The 18,386-nt window shown below is 42.8% G+C and overlaps 1 protein-coding gene across 2 annotated transcripts in view; it reads left to right on the top strand.

Annotated features, from left to right (window-relative positions):
* The window catches only part of LOC310699152 (acyl-CoA 6-desaturase-like), a 29,523-nt gene extending 12,451 nt beyond the window's left edge, over positions 1-17,072 (top strand). Inside the window, exons 5-13 of one of the 2 annotated variants that reach the window (XR_014521939.1) lie at positions 1,545-1,670; positions 4,793-4,853; positions 5,973-6,049; positions 6,261-6,358; positions 8,004-8,100; positions 9,127-9,206; positions 9,920-10,045; positions 11,019-14,116; positions 14,206-17,072. Coding sequence is in view for 1 of the 2 variants with exons in the window: in XM_083486815.1 (XP_083342941.1) it covers positions 1,545-1,670; positions 4,793-4,853; positions 5,973-6,049; positions 6,261-6,358; positions 8,004-8,100; positions 9,127-9,206; positions 9,920-10,045; positions 11,019-11,070 (717 nt within the window). In the remaining variant the exon portion in view is untranslated. Of the gene's footprint in view, positions 1-1,544; positions 1,671-4,792; positions 4,854-5,972; positions 6,050-6,260; positions 6,359-8,003; positions 8,101-9,126; positions 9,207-9,919; positions 10,046-11,018 lie in introns of both variants that reach the window. The other variant, XM_083486815.1, reaches the window with a different exon arrangement.
* The last annotated feature ends 1,314 nt before the right edge of the window (positions 17,073-18,386 follow it).

The following is an 18,386-nucleotide window of genomic DNA, read 5'->3' as shown; positions in this document are numbered from 1 at the left end:
AGTTTGTTAAGGAATCCTGACGGAGAATGGTAGAATAACTAAAGGAACAAGGCTACCCGTTGTCACCTTTGTTGTTTATAATAGTTTGGAAGTATTAGTGCAAAGAATAAGATGTAATCAAGATATTAAAGGTATAAGAGTGGGACAGAGACAATATAAATTAAAAGCATTTGCAGAAGACGTGGTGATATCTGTAGAAGATCCAATAGAGTCAATCCCGAAAGTATTACAAGAGATTTTAAAAAAGAGTATACATATAAAGTAGATGAATAAATGAGCAAATTAAGTTAATTTGGATATGCAGAAAATATTAAAAATAAATCTAAGGAACTGCAGAAAGAGGGGGAAGGAAGTCATGTTTTGAAATATTAAAATGATTGTAAAATAATTGAAATGTATAAAATTGAAAAAAAATAATGGAATCAGTGTGTGGACAGTCTGGATCAAAGGATGTCTCACCTGTTTTACCCCAAATTGAGGGATTTTATAAATTCAGAACTCAGGAGCTGGAAGATCTGAGTCCAAGAGATTTCACAATAAATACAATGAGTTTAGAGGCTCAAGAGCTCAGGATGAGGAAATCACTTCTTGCAAGAATCCATTAATAGGCTGAAGAGCTATGGCAGAAGATAAGGATCAAGCCAATAATAGTTACCACCTTTTTAACCAACAGAGGGCCTGTGCCTGAAAGGCAGAAATCCAACAGATCTAGCCAGCCAATCACAGCTAAGAACCACCAACTTGAAATACTGTAGGAGAATTAGCAGTATGTCACCTAGGACTGTCAATCCCCCCCCCCCCACCTCAAGCTCCTGTGCCTTTAGCAGCAACCTGACACACAGATGGAAAGCAGATTAAGCTTTTCCTGGTGTGGAGATAAAGTGTCAGGAAAAGCTTTGTTGCTGCAGTTACCAGGCAACTATTAAAGACACAGAGCAGCAAAACTAGCATCACCTGGAATGGACATTCATGGTCATTCTTTTAAGTGCCTCCTTTCAGATTATCATTCAAGATCACAAACCATGGAGCAGTAAGGAATGCTGGCTGGAGCAGTTTATCCTTGCCACATAAAACCCAGATAAGGCTTTTGGGACTGGCTAGCTGATTTCTCGATAATGCCCACATTGTTTGCTCCAAGCTGTAGGCTTCCTTGCTTTCCTCTGGGGACCTCCAGGGTCTATGAATAGGGTGTTGTACTTGCTTTCCATAAACATGGCCTGGGGCTGGAATTGAAAGCTTCTTTGTGAGCAAAGGCTTTCTGTCTGTCCTGGGTTTTTGGAAACGATCTGGAGCCGCCCCAACAGCCAGCTTGCCTACCAGGCCAGTGATGAGCAGCAAGCTGGCCTTCTGGTCTGCCGCTTTAAATTGGTACTCAAACCTCAAGAGGAAAAAGGAGCTAAGAGTTCGCAGGAGCCAAATTGACTATTATACCTAGTTCCCAGCCCCTTTCATTATTATAATATTGCAGGGCATCTTTTTGTGTACACAAATGCATTGAAAAAGCAGAGTTCCCCATGTACCATGCAAATCTTTTCTTCCTGCAGGGCGCCTCAGCAAACTGGTGGAATCACCGTCACTTCCAGCACCATGCGAAACCAAACATCTTCAAGAAGGATCCGGACGTGAACATGGTGCACCTCTTTGTCCTGGGAGACACGCAGCCTGTCGAGGTAAGAAGAGGGGGTGTGAAATCAAGTTGGATTTACACGGAAGCTCTTTGTTTCCAAGAGTTGGGAACCCGCTTCACATGTTTGTGGGGGGACGGGAACCCAGCGCAGTTATGTGGCACCTCAATGACCAGCAAACAAGAGGAGCAAAGCTCTTTCGCAGGCCGGTTTATCTGGACTTTGTGACTGGTCAAGTTTTGTAGGGGAAAACTATCATCCACATTCTAATCCGTGGCTTAATACTGACCCTACCAGTTTTAGGACTCTGAATTTCATACCAGTTGGATATGAATTAAATGCTATGGGTTGTATCAAACAAAGCTGTCTCAATAGTGCGAAGACTTCCATCTATGCAATGGGACTTCCTCTCCCTTTCCTCTCCCTGTAAGCCTCTTGCCCGCCCCCATCGGCTCTGGAGGATTGGGGGCATGCAAGGAGAGAGGAGGGGGAGGAAGTCCTGTTGCATAGCGGAACCCCTTGTGCTAATAATGGGATGACTTCATTAGGCACAGCCTTGGATTTGGATGACAGAGCCAATGATTCGGAGACTATCCGCAAACAACAATAACAACATGGTTTTATTATTATATTAGTTATAGGCTGCTTTTCAGGGCTAGCCCGCCCAAGGCAGATCACAACACATTAAAACACAAATGATTAAAACCATACAATCATAATCTGCAGCACAGCACATCTGAAAACATGATGTTTGGCACAGCATCACCAGAATAAAACTGACCTATCTTCATCCAAAAGCTGACCGGGGGAAAAGTCTTTAGAGTTCTCCTAAAAACCAGTCACATCTCATGTTGAAGGCAGTTTCATTCATGTATGGAACTGGCCATTTGGTGCTACTGTTAAATAGTGAGGCCGTCCTTGCTACTATCATACTTCCATGTGATAGCAAAGCTGGCTACTCTGCATGGCTGGTTTGCAGAAGACTCACCTAGAATGAAGCTGCACTAATAATAATAATAATAATAATAATAATAATAATAATAATAATACGATAAAACATCAAACATTAAAAACTTCCCTAAAGAGGGAAAGCTCACTGCCTGCTTTGAGGACTGGATCTTGCCAATATTGTCTACACTGACTGGCAGTAGCTGTTCAGGATTTCAGATGGGGGATATTCCCAGCCCTGCCTGGAGATGCTGGGGGTTGAAACAGGGACCTCCTGCGTTCAAGGCCAGATGCTCTCCCACTCTTAGATGTGCACTTATCCTCAGCTAAAGATGTGACTTGCAAGAGCACACCTGAACCTTTAATATGAGAACCACCTCTAAGAAAACAGGAAATAGACCTCCTATTGGTGGGAAAGAAAAGGGGGCAGTAAGATGTTATTCTTTGATACATTTTTTGGGATAATGTTGGGGCGCTGCAGCTGTATGTTGTCCTTGTGATGGGTTGTTTTCTTGGAACACAACTTTGCTCTGGTTCAGAAGTGCAAAGAATGCTCTTCAGCCAGTAATAACCAGAAATAAATGCAGTTTTCAGCAGAGCTCTGCAAAATGGTTGCCACAGCAACGCTCTGTGTGCTGTTGCATCACATACTAAGAAGATGCTTGCCGTTAAATCCAAAGCCTCAGCCAGGAGGAGGGCACTGAATATTTTCAAAGTAAACAGGGGATGGGGCAAACTGGGCATGGTTGTGTACAGGTTGTACCTTGTGTCGTAGAGGAATGCTGTTTGATCATGGTGTCTAGAGCGCTGCGTGCCCTCGAGGAACACCGCTTGATTTGGCCTGATTCATTATGTTCAAACAAAATTAACAATGGAGCTATGCCAACCTTCAACGCTGGGCCATTTCGAAGCTGATAATTGTAGCCTTATCAACAGGTGCCTGAATTTGCTTGCGCTCTTCTTAGCATTCTACCTATCAGATTGTGAGCCTGCTGGCACGGACCGTACAACATGCAACATTTAAAAATAATATCATTATTTATAAATGGTGATTATGATCATAATAACAACAGCAATAAAAACTGAAAAATGATTTAGCAGCACACAGAAACTTGTGAAAAGGAAGAGGCTGGTTTTACTTTCTTTCATGGACATAACTGTCAGCATATCATCCAGTTGGCACTTGTCTAAAGTCCATCTAAGCAGAAAATTGGCATTTATCTGACCTTTGCGAAAGCGAAGCAATTGGTTTGAGCCAGCAGGCTCAAGAAATATGTGTGCTGTTTTCCAACGACAAACCTTTAAAAGAAAGTGGTGTCATTTCAATTTTTCAAAAAATTGAGGAAAGAGCCACCATACTGTGAACTGTGGAGAATGGTAAAGGAGTTCTGCCATCCCCACTATGCATAGAGCGTAGGTGTAAAGATCCCATCTTGCTAAAACCATGGTTTTAGAAAACCCAGAATGATTGTTGGGGACACATTCTCCTCCCTCAGTCCCCCTTCCATTTCCCCCTACCATACGCTGGGCAGAATATAAATAATAAAATTATGAAGAAGAAGATGATGATGATGACTTGTTGCCTGATGGCAATTCTTACTTACCACAGCTGACAAGAAAAGTGGATATTTAAAAACCTGACTGTAAATACCGTATTTACTTGAATCTAATGTGCACCTTTTTTGGCCAAATTTACATTGCAAAAATTAAGGTGCGCATTTACATTTGACAGCATATACTTTTTTTTGTTTGTTTCAAGGTTTTGAAAATTGAGGTGCACATTAGATTTGATGGCTCATGTAAATACGGTATTAGGGTTCTTGCGGGGGGTGGGGTGGGGGAATTATAGCAGAAATGAAATGTAATAACAAGTGGGCTTAAATGAGTGAATATAATCCTCTATCGTCAGAAAAAAGCTTACAATATTAATCTGATACAAATACAATTTCAAACAATAAAAAATCAATATAACAACAATACAAGAAGCACAATGACAATTTAAATAGGAGTCCACTAAAACAAAGGCAATTATAATCAGACTTGCTCCTAGGCAATGTACCTAGGATTGTAACCTTAATAGGCTTTCTGAAACAGGAAAGCTTCAAAGTACACCTAAAAGACCTAAAATGAAAGGGAGCTTGGTAAATCTCCCTGGAAAGTGAGTTCCACAATTGTGGAGCTACCACTGAGAAGGCCATTTTCCCCCCTTTATTCTTCAGTATGGAAAGAAGAAGCTGAAATACTTCCCATATAACCATCAGCACGAATACTTCTTTTTTGGTGAGTATCTCCATTTCCTTCTTTCGCTTTCCTACATGTAGGTGCAGGCAGGAGCCTGCTTGTAATTCCTTTGTGATTAAACAGTTATTCTTTATTTCCTAACAAGCCCCTCCCTATGTAGGAATTAAGATCCCTCCTCCTGTTACATTTCTGATGTGCAGCAATAGGGTAGATCTCCTTTCATTCACTTCTGAGCGTTCATTGTATTCCATATTTGGAAACTCATAGAATCCAGTCAGAACCATGCCACATATTTCTCTCTTGACTCTATCCTTTCTGCCATTGTTTCATTTTTATCCCACCCCTCCAACGAGAAACTCAAAGCAGTATACATGGTTCTTCTCCCCACATACTCCATTTTATCCTCATAACAATCCTGCAATGTAGGTTAGGCTGAGAAGTTGGGACTGACTACATCCAGTGATCTTCATTGCTGAGTAGGGATTTGAACTTAGGTCTTGGGAGACCTAGTCCAACTTGCTAACTACTACACCACACTCGCTATTGTGGCATAAAGGATGCAACTCCACACAACTCTATTAAAGAAAACATGGAGCTACATCATATTTTTTTCCAGGATCTTGCAATGTGAAGAATAAATGTTATTGGTTTATAAACTCTAGTTAAACTAGGAACAAGCATCAAGAGAATCCTCCTGGGACTACAGCATTTTAGAGTGTAATTTTTAGGTATTCCACATGTCGTAAATTCTTTGTATCCAGAGAGCTAGCTATTCTAAAACTGAGGAGCTAGTTCCTACATACGGGGAATCATTTGTCCTAGTGGAGGATTAAAACTTGGCATTACCCAACTGCACTTTGAAGTGGTTCAGAATGCTAGTTAAAATGGGTGGTTGCTGTTTTCTAAAAGGCTGAACTGGTTGTAAGTAGAAACACTGGGCCTTTCTGGAATGGTGCAGAGGTATCCTAGTCTCTTTAACATCTTGAGATGTTGGATAGAACACAGACCAAAACAGAACCTCTTGCCATGTTTTCCCAGAGTGATAGCACTTCCCTCCAGACCCTAACTTTCATGTTAAGGTCATTGTCCAGCTGCAGGGTGCCATTTTATGTTTCATGCCTGCCTGCCTCCTCTAATGCCTTCTGGTTTTCCTTTCAGTTTTTCCACCTCTCCTCATTCCAGTTTACTTCCAAATGCAAATCTTCATGACCATGTTCAGACACAAATTCTGGGCGGTAAGTGAAAGATCCTCCATACCTTGCATTGCCTTCATTCAAACCCATTCATTCCATTGGAGTTGAATGGCCTGGGCCACTCCAAGGAGATCTTCCTGGGGTAAATGAAGAGGCATCTCTCTGCATATTCTGTGGAAGTCAGCACTGGTGGAAGGAGGGAGGCAGCCAGCAGCATCCCTTGCAACACGTAACCTCTTCCTTTTCTCCTTAGGACCTGGCCTGGGCCTTCAGTTACTACCTACGCTATTTCACCTTATATATCCCCTTCTATGGAGTTCTGGGATCCATGTGTCTCCTCACCTTTGTCAGGTAAAGTTTCCCTCTTGCTGAACCTCCCCTTTCCAACAGTGGAACTAAGGAGTGTCTTCAGAGTAGCCTAATCACACTGTTTCTACCTCTATCAGTCATCCATCTTTGGTCTACTACGCTGTATTATCTATGCTGACTTGTTCTACCTCAGGCTTTGCTGCATCCCATCTCTTCCCAGCTTATTCCTCCCTTTTAGCTCTCTTTTTCTGAGGGCAAGTTTCCCTGGGCTTGTTTACTGTACACCAAATGCTGTGCCGTGAATGCAGCCCGAGATCAGAGGAGGAGCAGGAGTGCAGAGTTTTCAAAAGTGCTTCATTGGTTTTATTTACTCAAGAGTTCTCAAACATTCAATGCATTCACACATGTTCTGCAGGGATTTAGTTACCAGAGATGGTTGCAAAGCATGTTTGGATCTGTTCTTTGAACTAGAAGGCTTTGGGATTGCATGCCAGGCCTCAGGATTCCAAGGTCTTTTCATTGCCACCCTCACCATGGTGTTTCTTGTTCTTAAGAATGCAAGTTCTTTTGCATGGATTTTCATGCCCCCACTGGGGTACCTCTAGGCAAATGAGTACAACTTTCCTGAAATGTGACATTCCTCTTCCAAGGAATGTTGTGTTGCCATCCCATACTCTGGTATTTTAAATCCTGTTTATTTCAGATAGCCATCAGCAGCTGGTCCTCTGATAATCTTTGCAAACAGCTCACATTCATTTAAAAAAAAAAAACACCCATTCATTTGTCTTCATTTATGCATTTCTGAATTGATCCTATGACAAACTAATATTATTAAGGTAACAGTATGCAGGGTATATTAAAAAATATATCTTCAGACTCATTGGATAAATGACAGTCCTATGAATCTGGTGAACTCCCTCCATTTAGCAGCCCTGGGCTTGAGGGGAATCTGGCAGTGTATCTGTGTTAGGCTGTTCAGATAAGCTCCCATTATCAAGTGAAAATATAATCATGTATGAACCAGTCCTTTCTGCTACTATAATTGTCACTGGCGAAATCCCTTGGGGAAGACACAAAAAAATGTCAAGCAGTCCAGTGGAAAATTCCACTTTCACCTCCTTCCCCAGTACTGTTGCCACGAGTAAATACAAGAAACACAGTCTGCTATGAAGCTGGGGTGTCTATTATTTGGGGGGGGGGTTATAGCCAGGTCACTTCTTCTTTGAGCTGCTTAAAATACAGGCTACCTGGCTACAGCAGGGGCAGGGAATTGATGGCCAATAGATGTAGTTGGACTTCAGCTCCCACTAGTCACAGCCAGCATGGGCAGTGGCTAGGGATGATGGGAGCTGAAGTCCAACAACATCTATCCCAAATGAACAGTTGTCTTGTCTCTGCTTAGGATAGAAAATGAATATGCAAATTATTAAATAAGTGACTGGAAAGTGTCTCACAATATAGAAAGGCAGAGCAAAATGCCAATTACCCTTTCCACTGGAAAACCTAGCAACCACTAAGATGTTTGTCTGCACAGAATGGGGGAGGCTCTCCTTTGATTATTCAGGCAAGAATTCCATTTCCCCTGCACTAACGGAGCGCAGTTTTGTCCAAGGATTAATCTATCCAGATATACAAGGCTGAATTGTGTGGTTTTTGTCTCCCCCCCCCCCCCTTGTCCTTTTTTAAGGTTCATGGAAAGTCACTGGTTTGTATGGGTCACACAGATGAATCACATCCCAATGGAAATCGACAATGACAAGCACAGAGATTGGCTCAGTGCTCAGGTAAACTGGGTCGCTAAAGTCTGAACTGTTGAAATCTTGCACAGCCTTAATGAGACAGCAAGCGCCGCTGAACTTGGTGGGATTTCTGGGATTGCACCGTGGGGGTTCTAAAATCATGCTGGAAAGAACTTAAGCCTTTGTGTCCGTGTCATGGGATTCTTCTAAAAATAAAGCTAACTGAGGAAGTTTGGTGCTGTGCAGGCAGATCAGTGGGAGTGGCAGATGGTCTCTGTCGATGCACCCACACAGCACCCAGTAGCTTCCCTTCTCTCCCTCCCAATAAGGAACCGTGACTGCTGCTGGTAGGCCATGTGCAGAGCAGCAGCAACAACCCTCCAATTGCTCCTGACCTCTAACCCTTAAAATTACATTTTTGGTGGTAGATAGCCCGTTCCCCATTGATATATGGGTGAATGTCATATTTCTGACAACTGCACTACAGACGTCCATGAAGTTCTTTGCTGCCATCTATTCAAGGTATATTTGAAGTGGCTCCAGACCACATGTTATAACTATTTCCAACGTTAGATTTCTTGGTTCAGGTTTCCAAAACTGATGGGCCTATTTAAGCATTGCAGTGGCCATGGGAAGAACATTTGCTTAAATTAGATGGCCCCCATTTAAACAAGAGGGCCACATGGAAGCCCTTGCACAATGACTATTATTTCTTGATTTATTAAACCTCTTTGTGCCAAAATGGGCTTCTTAGCAGTTTTGAAAATATAAAAACCAGTGACACGAACATTAAAATATAAACATTCCTAATTAAAAGAGGGAATAAAACAATCCCCTTAAAACAACACGGGAATTAAAACCGGAGACTGGTAGAGAGATCAAGGGAATTCCTGTGTAAACAGGTGCAATCTGAGACTTCCTTGGATTGTGGCTTTAGAGTAGAAGATGGCAGTGTGGCATTAGAACCACAGACAGTGACAGAAGAGCAGAGCTTGTTATGAAATCCACTTGATCTGCTTCCAAGTCTGGGCTTCATTAAGATTCACTGTTTTGTCTCCTCGAATTCTGCAGTTGGCAGCTACCTGCAACATTGAACAATCCTTTTTCAACGACTGGTTCAGTGGACACCTGAACTTTCAAATAGAGCACCAGTAAGTATGCAATGTTTGGGCCTGAAGGAATTTTGCTAGAAAGAACAGACCCTATAAGATGGAATAGAAACCCCCTGGGGGAACTGGAAACCCATAAAAAGGAAGGACGAAAAGCAAGGTAATTATTACCTTGTTATTTTTGAAATAATTATTTCTATCCCACACTTGTACACTAAGTGGCTACAGTGCCTAACAGCAAAAGAACATAACATTACAATATGGTTGAAATAAAACCCCGGTGTTAGATACAAAAAGAAGAAAACAATTGCTCAGGAAGTCTGGATGACTTCTGCTAATGTTTTAGTTCTGGACTGTCTGCACTGAGAACACACACACACACCCCAGCCATGAACTCGTGCAGCAGAGTGGGTTGGCAGAGCCTTGAGGTGATGTACAGGGATGTTCACCTTCAAGCTACTAGATGAGGAGGCTACTTTTGAATGCCTTCCCATGTTAAAAAAATTACTGCAGGTAATACCCAGCATCAGGGTCTAGGGTTCTAACCCAGCCTCCTCCATACAGTGCTAGTTTTCTACCAGCAGAGACCACACACTTGTAGTCTGAAGTGGGTACAGACCCTTCTTCTTCTACTACTACATTTTGCTGCTTATTCCTGTAAGCAAACGTGCAAGGCAGTACAGTGCAGTGCATTTCCCCAAGGACAGAATCTACGGAGGCCTTCCTCAAGCTTTCTCCTTTCTGTTTTACCATAGCCTGTTTCCCACGATGCCGCGCCACAACTACCACAAGATAGCACCGTTGGTGAGGTCCCTCTGTGCCAAGTACAATGTCCCTTATGAAGAAAAACCTATCATGAAAGCATTCTCAGACATTGTTGGGTAAGAGAACGGGCGGGGTTTTCCAATGTGTTCACCTAGCACATCTAGAAAATCTGGCAAGACACCGCAAGGCCCGTAGCCCATATCCTTGGCAGAACCTTCAACCAACTCAACTGCTGTGCAGATGTTTGCTGCAGACATGTTTAGAGCTGGGAATTCTCTGCAAGTGAGCTGGGCCTGTAGACATTACCTTGCCTATTCCTTTTAAAGCACAGTAGTTGCCGTTGCTCAAGCCAGCCAGCTTTTACTAGGTTGTTGTGAAAGAGAAAAATAAGGAAATGATGTATGTACTGCCCTGACTTTCACTGAGGCAGAGCGAGATGAAATTGACAAATACAGCGTTTATGAAACAAATGATATGCTGGAACCTGGTAATGGAAGGAGAAAAGGAGGCAATACTGGAATGCCAGGCACCTTAACAGGCATTTAAATGCTCCTGTGCAATCCATTGGAAGACCTGTACAGGAAGACAGTGTGCCTTGGTCATTAAATAACTATTGGAATTCACAATTTAAGTATAGGTTGTTATCAACATGCCCTATAAATCCAGATTTGGGAAGAGGAGTGTAGCCCTATTCATGTTTTTACTTGCATGCAGGGCCCCCATATATAGCAACAGGAGCAGGACTGCCATTGACACTGCATCCACACTTGACCTTTCCATGTTGATTGTGGAGGTCTGAAAGTGAGACTCTTCGTGCAAGCAGCTGCTCCTGCAGAGGGGCTGCATGTGAACAGGGTGCTCACACAATTGTGTGCCCTGCTTTGTGTGAAGAGTTTGCTTTCCAGGCCTCTGAAAAGGTTGGGGGGTGGGGTGCAGCAACAGGAATGCAACACCTGAGACAGGATTGAGAAGCATGGCCCCACCCCGTTGCTACACATGAGTATCCTATGCACAAGTAAATGCAGGAACATAGCTCTAGAGACCACGCCAACACTAGAATGCCATGCCTCTCTTCTTCTTCCTCCACAGGTCCCTAAAGAAATCTGGAGCACTCTGGTTGGATGCCTACCTCCATAAATGAAGCTGGGTTTCAACAAAGGGGAAGGTGTTAGGCAAAGGGGGGGACTGGGGGCTGGGGGTGTTCACATATGTATTCTTATCGTCCAATTTCAGTGTGTATCTGTGTGTACACAGCTTGAAGGGAATTTCCTGTATTTTAAAATTGATGCTGGGGTGGGTTCAGGGGACCTATTTAAAATCAGAGAGGGTTTCAGACAGGTCAGTTAGTCTCCATAGAATATGAATGGAAAACACTGATCTGAACACATGATGGCTGAGAATTGGCCCAGTAGGTGGGGGGGGGGGTATTTTGAGAAGGGAGGGTGAGTGAAGAAGCAAGTAGGCAGAGATACTCTCCTGTTCCTCTTCCTGAGACTTACTACTTACTATTATTACTGTCCCAGACTCTCAGGTACTTGATTCATCTACACAGATTTTATTTTTCAAAACAGTCAAGCTTCTGCAGATGTTTGAATTGCAAAACAATCATGGCTGGCTCTTTTTAATAGACTTGGGTCCCATTTCCCCTTAATGATGCTGAAACAAGAGGAGGGAAGGCAAGATAAGTTAATCATTGTGATAATATTCATTATTTGTGAAGTGCCTCTGAATGCAAAACTCAGATAAAATACAGGCCTTGCATCATAGGCTTACATAGACATAGAAGGGACATTTGAGATCTTCTTATCTGACTCTTGTTAGCCTCCAGCTGAGACAATAAATGCCAGAAGCATGTTTTTGAAAAACAACAACCACCACCCAGTAACAAATATTGTCACCAATCTAATGGAGAATTACATTGGGGGATTCTCCGCTCTCGGCTTTTTCAAAAGGAGAACTGAAAGGCCCGGGTCCAAGCAGCTAGGCCAGGTTTGTCTCCTTTGCTCAGAGCTGGTCCTTTCCATGTATGCATGTACATGTATGCAGACCTCTCTCCCTCTCCAGTTGCCACACTGTTAGAACAAAATTCCATATACCGTACTTGTTTTGCCTTGACCTTTCTGCAGGCCACTTCCCATTCTCTGCAATGGGGCTGCATATAAACTGGTGTAGTTCCCATTCGCCCTGGGTCAGCTAGCCTGATCCAACCAGGGACCACGTGTGCAGGGAAGCAGGCTTTCCAATGTGTGCTCCTCACCAGATAGGGGATGGTGCACTTAAATGGCTGCTGCATGCATGATTCACCAGTCAGGTCTGCGCATTTGCAGTTCCAGGGCAAATGCAGACCGGGCTTCAGGATGAGAAGCAGGCGCCATCTGTTTAGTCTTCCCCCACTTTTTCCAGCCTGGGCAGCTGACTAGCTTTATTCAGAGCTGTGTGTGCGTGGGCTTTAATTGGGCCACTGCGTTCTGGGCCCACAGGAGCATTCTGCCTCTAGTCTCAGATATTACAAGGGTCTGTCATGAAACAAGGTACTCTCTACAGCAGGTAGTGACTTGCTTTAAAGATCAAGATTTGTTTCTGGATCCATTAACAGTGACAAGTTCCCAGGTAACTCATGTACAGTGTTGCTATATAGTTCAACCACCTTAGGTGATTTTCCTTCTTCTTTGCAGCCTTGTCTAGCTCACGGTCTCAGTTAAACTAGCTCAGATATTTAGGAAGCTTGCCTCTCACCATTCATGCAAAAGTCTGTTGGTCATATGTGGAAATACCCAGGTCACTATTGGGGCAGCAATTATGTGTGTTGGGACAGTGGAGGAGGCCTAGGTTCACTCAGCAATGAAGTTCGCAGGGCATCTTGAGGCCAGCCATTTTCTCTCACCTTAATTTGCATCACAGGAATGTGAGGAAGAAAATGGAATAAGCCCACATATACTACCCTGAGCTCCTTGGAGGAATGGCAGGAAAAAAATCAAATACGGTAAATACACCCATGAGAACATGCTTCCAGGGGTTTCTGGGACTCCTCTCATGGGTAACCAGTTTATTCTGTGAGCAAGCACAATGGGCCAGAATCATGAGATATTTGAATGAGGCATGTATCTTCAAAGATGGTTTCTGGGGCCTTTCCCACAGTTCATGGATCTTATACTTTCTGCCGGCAATTCTAGCACTGTAAATGAAGTACACTGTTCATCCACTTTTTCTACTAATGACCACATTTAAATGCCAGCGGGCCATTAGTAGAAAGACACCTTGCTGCCCACACCCAGTGAAATTTTGGGTTAGTCCTTACTAACTAAAAGTTAATGAGATTGCAATTATTTCCGCTTCTAATGCCTATTCAGTGCCTCTTGACTATTTGGCAGGTAATATAAATCTTACTTGCCGCCAAGTATGTGTAGCTACCATACTTTATTCAATAGCATTTCTGCTGAGGGTCTGGAAACCCCTGGTTCCAGAACTAAAAGGAACATTCCATATTTTATACCCTTGATACATAATATAGGAAGTAAACACCAGAGTGTTAATAGCACAACTACATATTGCCTTAATCTACCTGGACATAATCAAGCCAAACTTGAGTATTAAACAAAAACCACAACTGAGCAGTTTAAGCATGTAATTAAGTATCGAATAATTACATAAGTGCTTAGGTTTGGCTGATTCATGCCCTCTGCCTCTTTCTAGTTCCATGAATGCAGTGCTTTTTTTTTTAATTAAAAAAAACGATGTGCCAGTATTCATAAATTGATAAAAGTGCCGTGGGTGCCAGCACAAAATGGCTGCCATGGGCAGCAAAGAAAAGAGAGGTGCTGGTGCCCCAAACCAGTCAGTACTGTCACAAAAAAGCCCTGCATGAATGTATTTCAATTTCTCTGCTTCAGCAGGAATAACCACCCAAAAATGTACTGTAGCATCTCCTATGCAGTCTTCCAAGATGAAAGCTCATTTTGTCTGACGTCTTCTGATTTTCTTGTGGTTCTGTTTGCCCAACCTTTGGTTCCAGAACAAATTCTACCATACCTTTAGCAGCTTTCTACCTTGTTTCGCTCCACCCCAGCACCTTCTAATCTTGTATTCCATCCTGCTCAGATGATTTCTCTTTGCTTAGCCACATAAATCTGGGGATTCAACCATTTCAACTCAATAGCCTTCTTCTCTTCAGCTGAGGGCAAGTGCGGGCAACATTTTGCCCTCCAGATGTTACTCAACTACAATTAGCCTCAGCAAGCACAGCCACTGGGTAGAGATGATGGGACAACATCTGGAGGGCAAAAGGTTCCCCACACCTGGCTTAGGGGAAAATGCAGGCTGCAATCCTATACACACACTTATCTGGGACAAAGCCTGAATTCAGTGGGACTTCTGAGTAGGCATGTATAGGATTGTGTGGTTAGTGGATTATTAAACATTTAAGCAGGAGAACCAGTACTGCCAATGACTGTGGGAAATGGCAGTTGCATCCTCTGATAGTGATAAGTAGGTATTATTTAGAATAAAGAACCATGTTGCTGGGACAATCCACACAAGTAGGGGTCAGTATGCAACTTATACAGAGCAATTCCTTTAGTGAAAATGTAGCAAGTGCTGAAGAATATAGGTACAGGAAGGAGCCTAAAATAGACATTTTCTCTCTCTTGACTAAAACAAGCCCCAATGGCTGTCTTTATTCAGAATCACAGAGTTCTAGTCCAACCCCCTGCAATGCAGGAATCTTTCACCCAAGTTTCATGCTCTATTGACTGAGCTTGTTCATGAAAAAAGCACAGAATTGAGTGGATTGAAATAAACATTAGCATTTGGGAGATACTTTGTGTATTGTGTTTCATTGCTTTTGCTGAAAGACAATGTTCCACTGCTCCCCAGACATTAAAGCACTGATGCTTAACTAATGTGCATGTGTGTTAATAGGGAAGTTTTGACAATTGTAAATACTAGCAGTCCTATGTTCACATTTTTTGTCAGGTTCTCTTATCAAACTAGACCTGAGTCAATTATTTTCTGAACGCTGTGTTCCTTCTTGTCTTAGAGGGGTCTTACAAAACATTAGCAGAAAGGATATTCGTCCATACTTGCAAAACATGCGTAAAAACTACGTTTACTTGGGACAAGGGCTTAAATGCTCTCTTTTTCCAATGACATATCAGTCCCTGCCTAATCTAACATCAAAATCCCCCACTCAAGTAAAGTTGTTTATAAGGAAAAATAAAATTGGGACAATATTTATTTATTCTGATCACAGGCCAAGGTGGTGCTATGCAGTTCCCAGGCAGTCACCCACCCAGGCGCTGACCAGACTCAGAGCTGCTTAGCCATCTGTATAATGCATGATGTTAGCATGGACTAAAATCCATTCCTGGGTGATATCTGAGCTAGACAAAAGCATATACAATTTCCACATTGAGATTGTATTTCTAACCCAGGATATTCACTGAGATTCACCAATGCTATTGGACAACTATAGCCCTCGGCTTGTTTTAAGCAATGTAGAAAATCAAAGCTTTTGGCCATTAGCAAGGCAAAATTAAGTGTGCTTTCATGGAAACAACACATGCTAGGGGAAAAAATCCATCTTTTCTCTTTCTCCTTCTCCAGTCAAGTAATAATGTAATGGTGTGTTGAATATTTTGATGGCTTTTGCTCATGAGGAATAATGATTAAATGAGTGAAGAATGGGATATGTTCTTGCCGCATTTCAGCCATTTTGTTAGGCTATGGCATGTCTCGAGTGATGTCTACTTAGCGGAAAGCAGCGCATGTTCTGGGAATTGTTGCTTCTGTAGCAGTTGGAGGGTTCAAAGGTGAAATGGAAGCAAGCATTCCATTCTAGAACCCTTGGGAAAGGGGAGGAAAGAAGGAGGGGAGGAAAGTTGGGCTAAGTAGGAAAAGTAAAGGCACGTGAGAGCAGGGAAGTATTAGATGCAATGTGTGAGAGGGGGAGATAGTAAAATTAAGTAAGACAAAACCAGTCTTCTTCACTCTTTAGGGTGTAATCAGTGGTGGAAGGATGCACCAGGGGCAAAGAGCAAATACATTCTCAAAAAAAGAAAGTCAGTTGCAGCCTCTCTGGTCTAGATTTGGAGATCATCTTATGCAGGAGTGGGCTGCAGATTCACCCCCCTACTTCACAAATTGGTGATAAGCAGAGTCAGCCGTACAGCACTATATGTAATGAAATGTGACGGATAGGGACCCCAGACCCTCCTGCTATTGCTGGAATACAATCACCATCAACACTGACCAATAAGCCCATGTGTCTGAAAGCCAGCTCTAAAGATCATGTAATGTATGTGGTACAGTCCTCCCAGGACTTACCCACCTCAAATGAAACTACTATTCCATGTTTTCATGCTCACCCATGTCAAACACATTAATGCACATGGAAAGCTAAACACGCCGAGGATAAACTTTGTTCCATGCAGTGAGGTGGTTATTTCTTCCTTTCAGTCATAACATCTGAGCATATAATAAAACGTAAAATCTAGATTCAGCAAGTGAGTCCTGTCAATGGAAGCCCTAAGGGCTTCCACAATGGGGCTTGCTTCCCAGGGCACACTGCGAAATTGGCTCTAGGGGGGGTTGGAAGAACCCTCAGAACAGCGCAGCAGGGGAGGAGAAGCTGCACTGTGCCATCTGGAAAGGCAAAAGGCTTGATGAAACAATCGCCTTAGCATTTACATTGATTGTGTGGCTACTTGGATCTCATGTGGCTATCGGTGATACAAAAGCAGTTGAAAATGGCTAGGCTGCAAACATATCACATTAAATATTGGATTAATAGAGCAGAATTTGGGCACTAGATATTAGTAATGAAATATCCACACAATCATGGGTTTTAATGGTTAAGTCGCCAAATGTTTAACCTCAAAAGCAAAAGCTCTATTTTCAGCAGCTTTCCCCCCATCCCATTCAATCTTGTACTTTGCAGGCTTTTTTAAAAAAAGAAAATGAGCTATTCTAACAAAACCCATAAACCTACAGTGTGGTCTAGTGGTAGTCAAAGAAGGCTTTCTTTACACACAAAGCTCCAATGTGTATCAGTCCCTAATTCAAATTTTGTTGTTAGGAAATCAATTTACCTATTTTTTAAATGTCTGCTGTTAAGCTCAATAAAATCATAGCTGTTGAATACATAAATGGTTTGTGTCTCAATTATTGTGTCTTAAAATATCTAGTGTAGACATCCAAACACATTGTGATTTCTCCAAACACAACCAGGAATATTAGAAAGCACTCCATTGGCTCTACCTAACTAACCTAAGAAGGGCTTCCCATGTTATTCAAATTGTACGAAGGCTGAGTGTGATTCCTTCATTACATGGTGTGATCCTGCCATATTCAGAAGAAGAAAAACCTTTGCAGCTTCTTAAAAAAAAAATTGAACAGGTTGATTTTGAGCCAGCTGTGGATTTGATAATATTTTGTTGGACCAGGTATCACTAACTTAAGCCCCATTGATCTCAATAGGACTAAAGCATTACTAGCTTAGGCCGTAACCCTGATCTTATATCTCCCAAGTGCCCCGGGAAAAATGGGACATCCTGTTTTCCCATGCAAGATCATGGCAGCCTTAAAAAAAAACCCCAAAACATCTGAAAAACTTTGGGGGGGGGCATCACATGCAATCACGACCCTGAAAAAGCATTTTTGGGGGTTCAGAGTATAGTGCAGGTCACGTGACTCACCTGGATGATGCACGTCCTGGTTTTGGCTCTGGAAAAGTTGGACAATATGTAATCTTTGGTCAGCAGAAGTGGGATTTGATAGATTGCTGCATCCACAGTCCCAGCAGGGCAGGAGGAGGAGGAGGAGAGAGCAAGGAGAAAATGCAACTCCCCATACTGCAGCAGCTCCTAGGTCTGGTTGGGCCCATTGTCATCACGTGATGATAGCACAGTCTGCACAGGATCCTGTGTCTGCCCCTAAATGTCCCATTTCAGGAGTTTCCACTGGTGCTGGTAGCTTCTGCCTCCTGTTTGGCAGACGAGAGAACTTTCAGCCAACAATGGCGAAGTATTAATAGTTCTCTGATGGGCTGCTTCTTGTAAGATGATGTAGGGGCAAGGTGCTTGAATTGGGGCCCTTTGTGAAGTTCTCAAATACTAAAGGCAACAACATACTGCAAACTTCAGAAGCGGCAACATTTGCAAATGTAGTGAAGCCTTCTTCCAGACCAAATTAAGGAAGGATTTTGCTGTTGAACCAGAAGACATGCTGTGTCTCTGATGGGGAACTGTACTGCAACTCTCCTAAACGGGAAATCGGTGACATTGAAATCACACTTTTAAAAAAGGACCCAGTGACCTCGACCTCATTGTGGTGTAATCGCAGTGGCAGGACCATTGAATTGGCTGGGCCACTAAGCTTCCCATGGCTTGTGCCTCTCAGTAAGTGAGAGTGAAGCTCAGCATTGGGAAACCTGGTGCTCACTGCCGCCTACCTGTCCCAATC

The sequence above is a fragment of the Podarcis liolepis genome (genome assembly GCF_965112155.1).
Source record: "Podarcis liolepis genome assembly, chromosome: 1".
NCBI lineage: Eukaryota > Metazoa > Chordata > Lepidosauria > Squamata > Lacertidae > Podarcis > Podarcis liolepis.
This window is presented reverse-complemented; position numbering and strand designations above follow the sequence as displayed.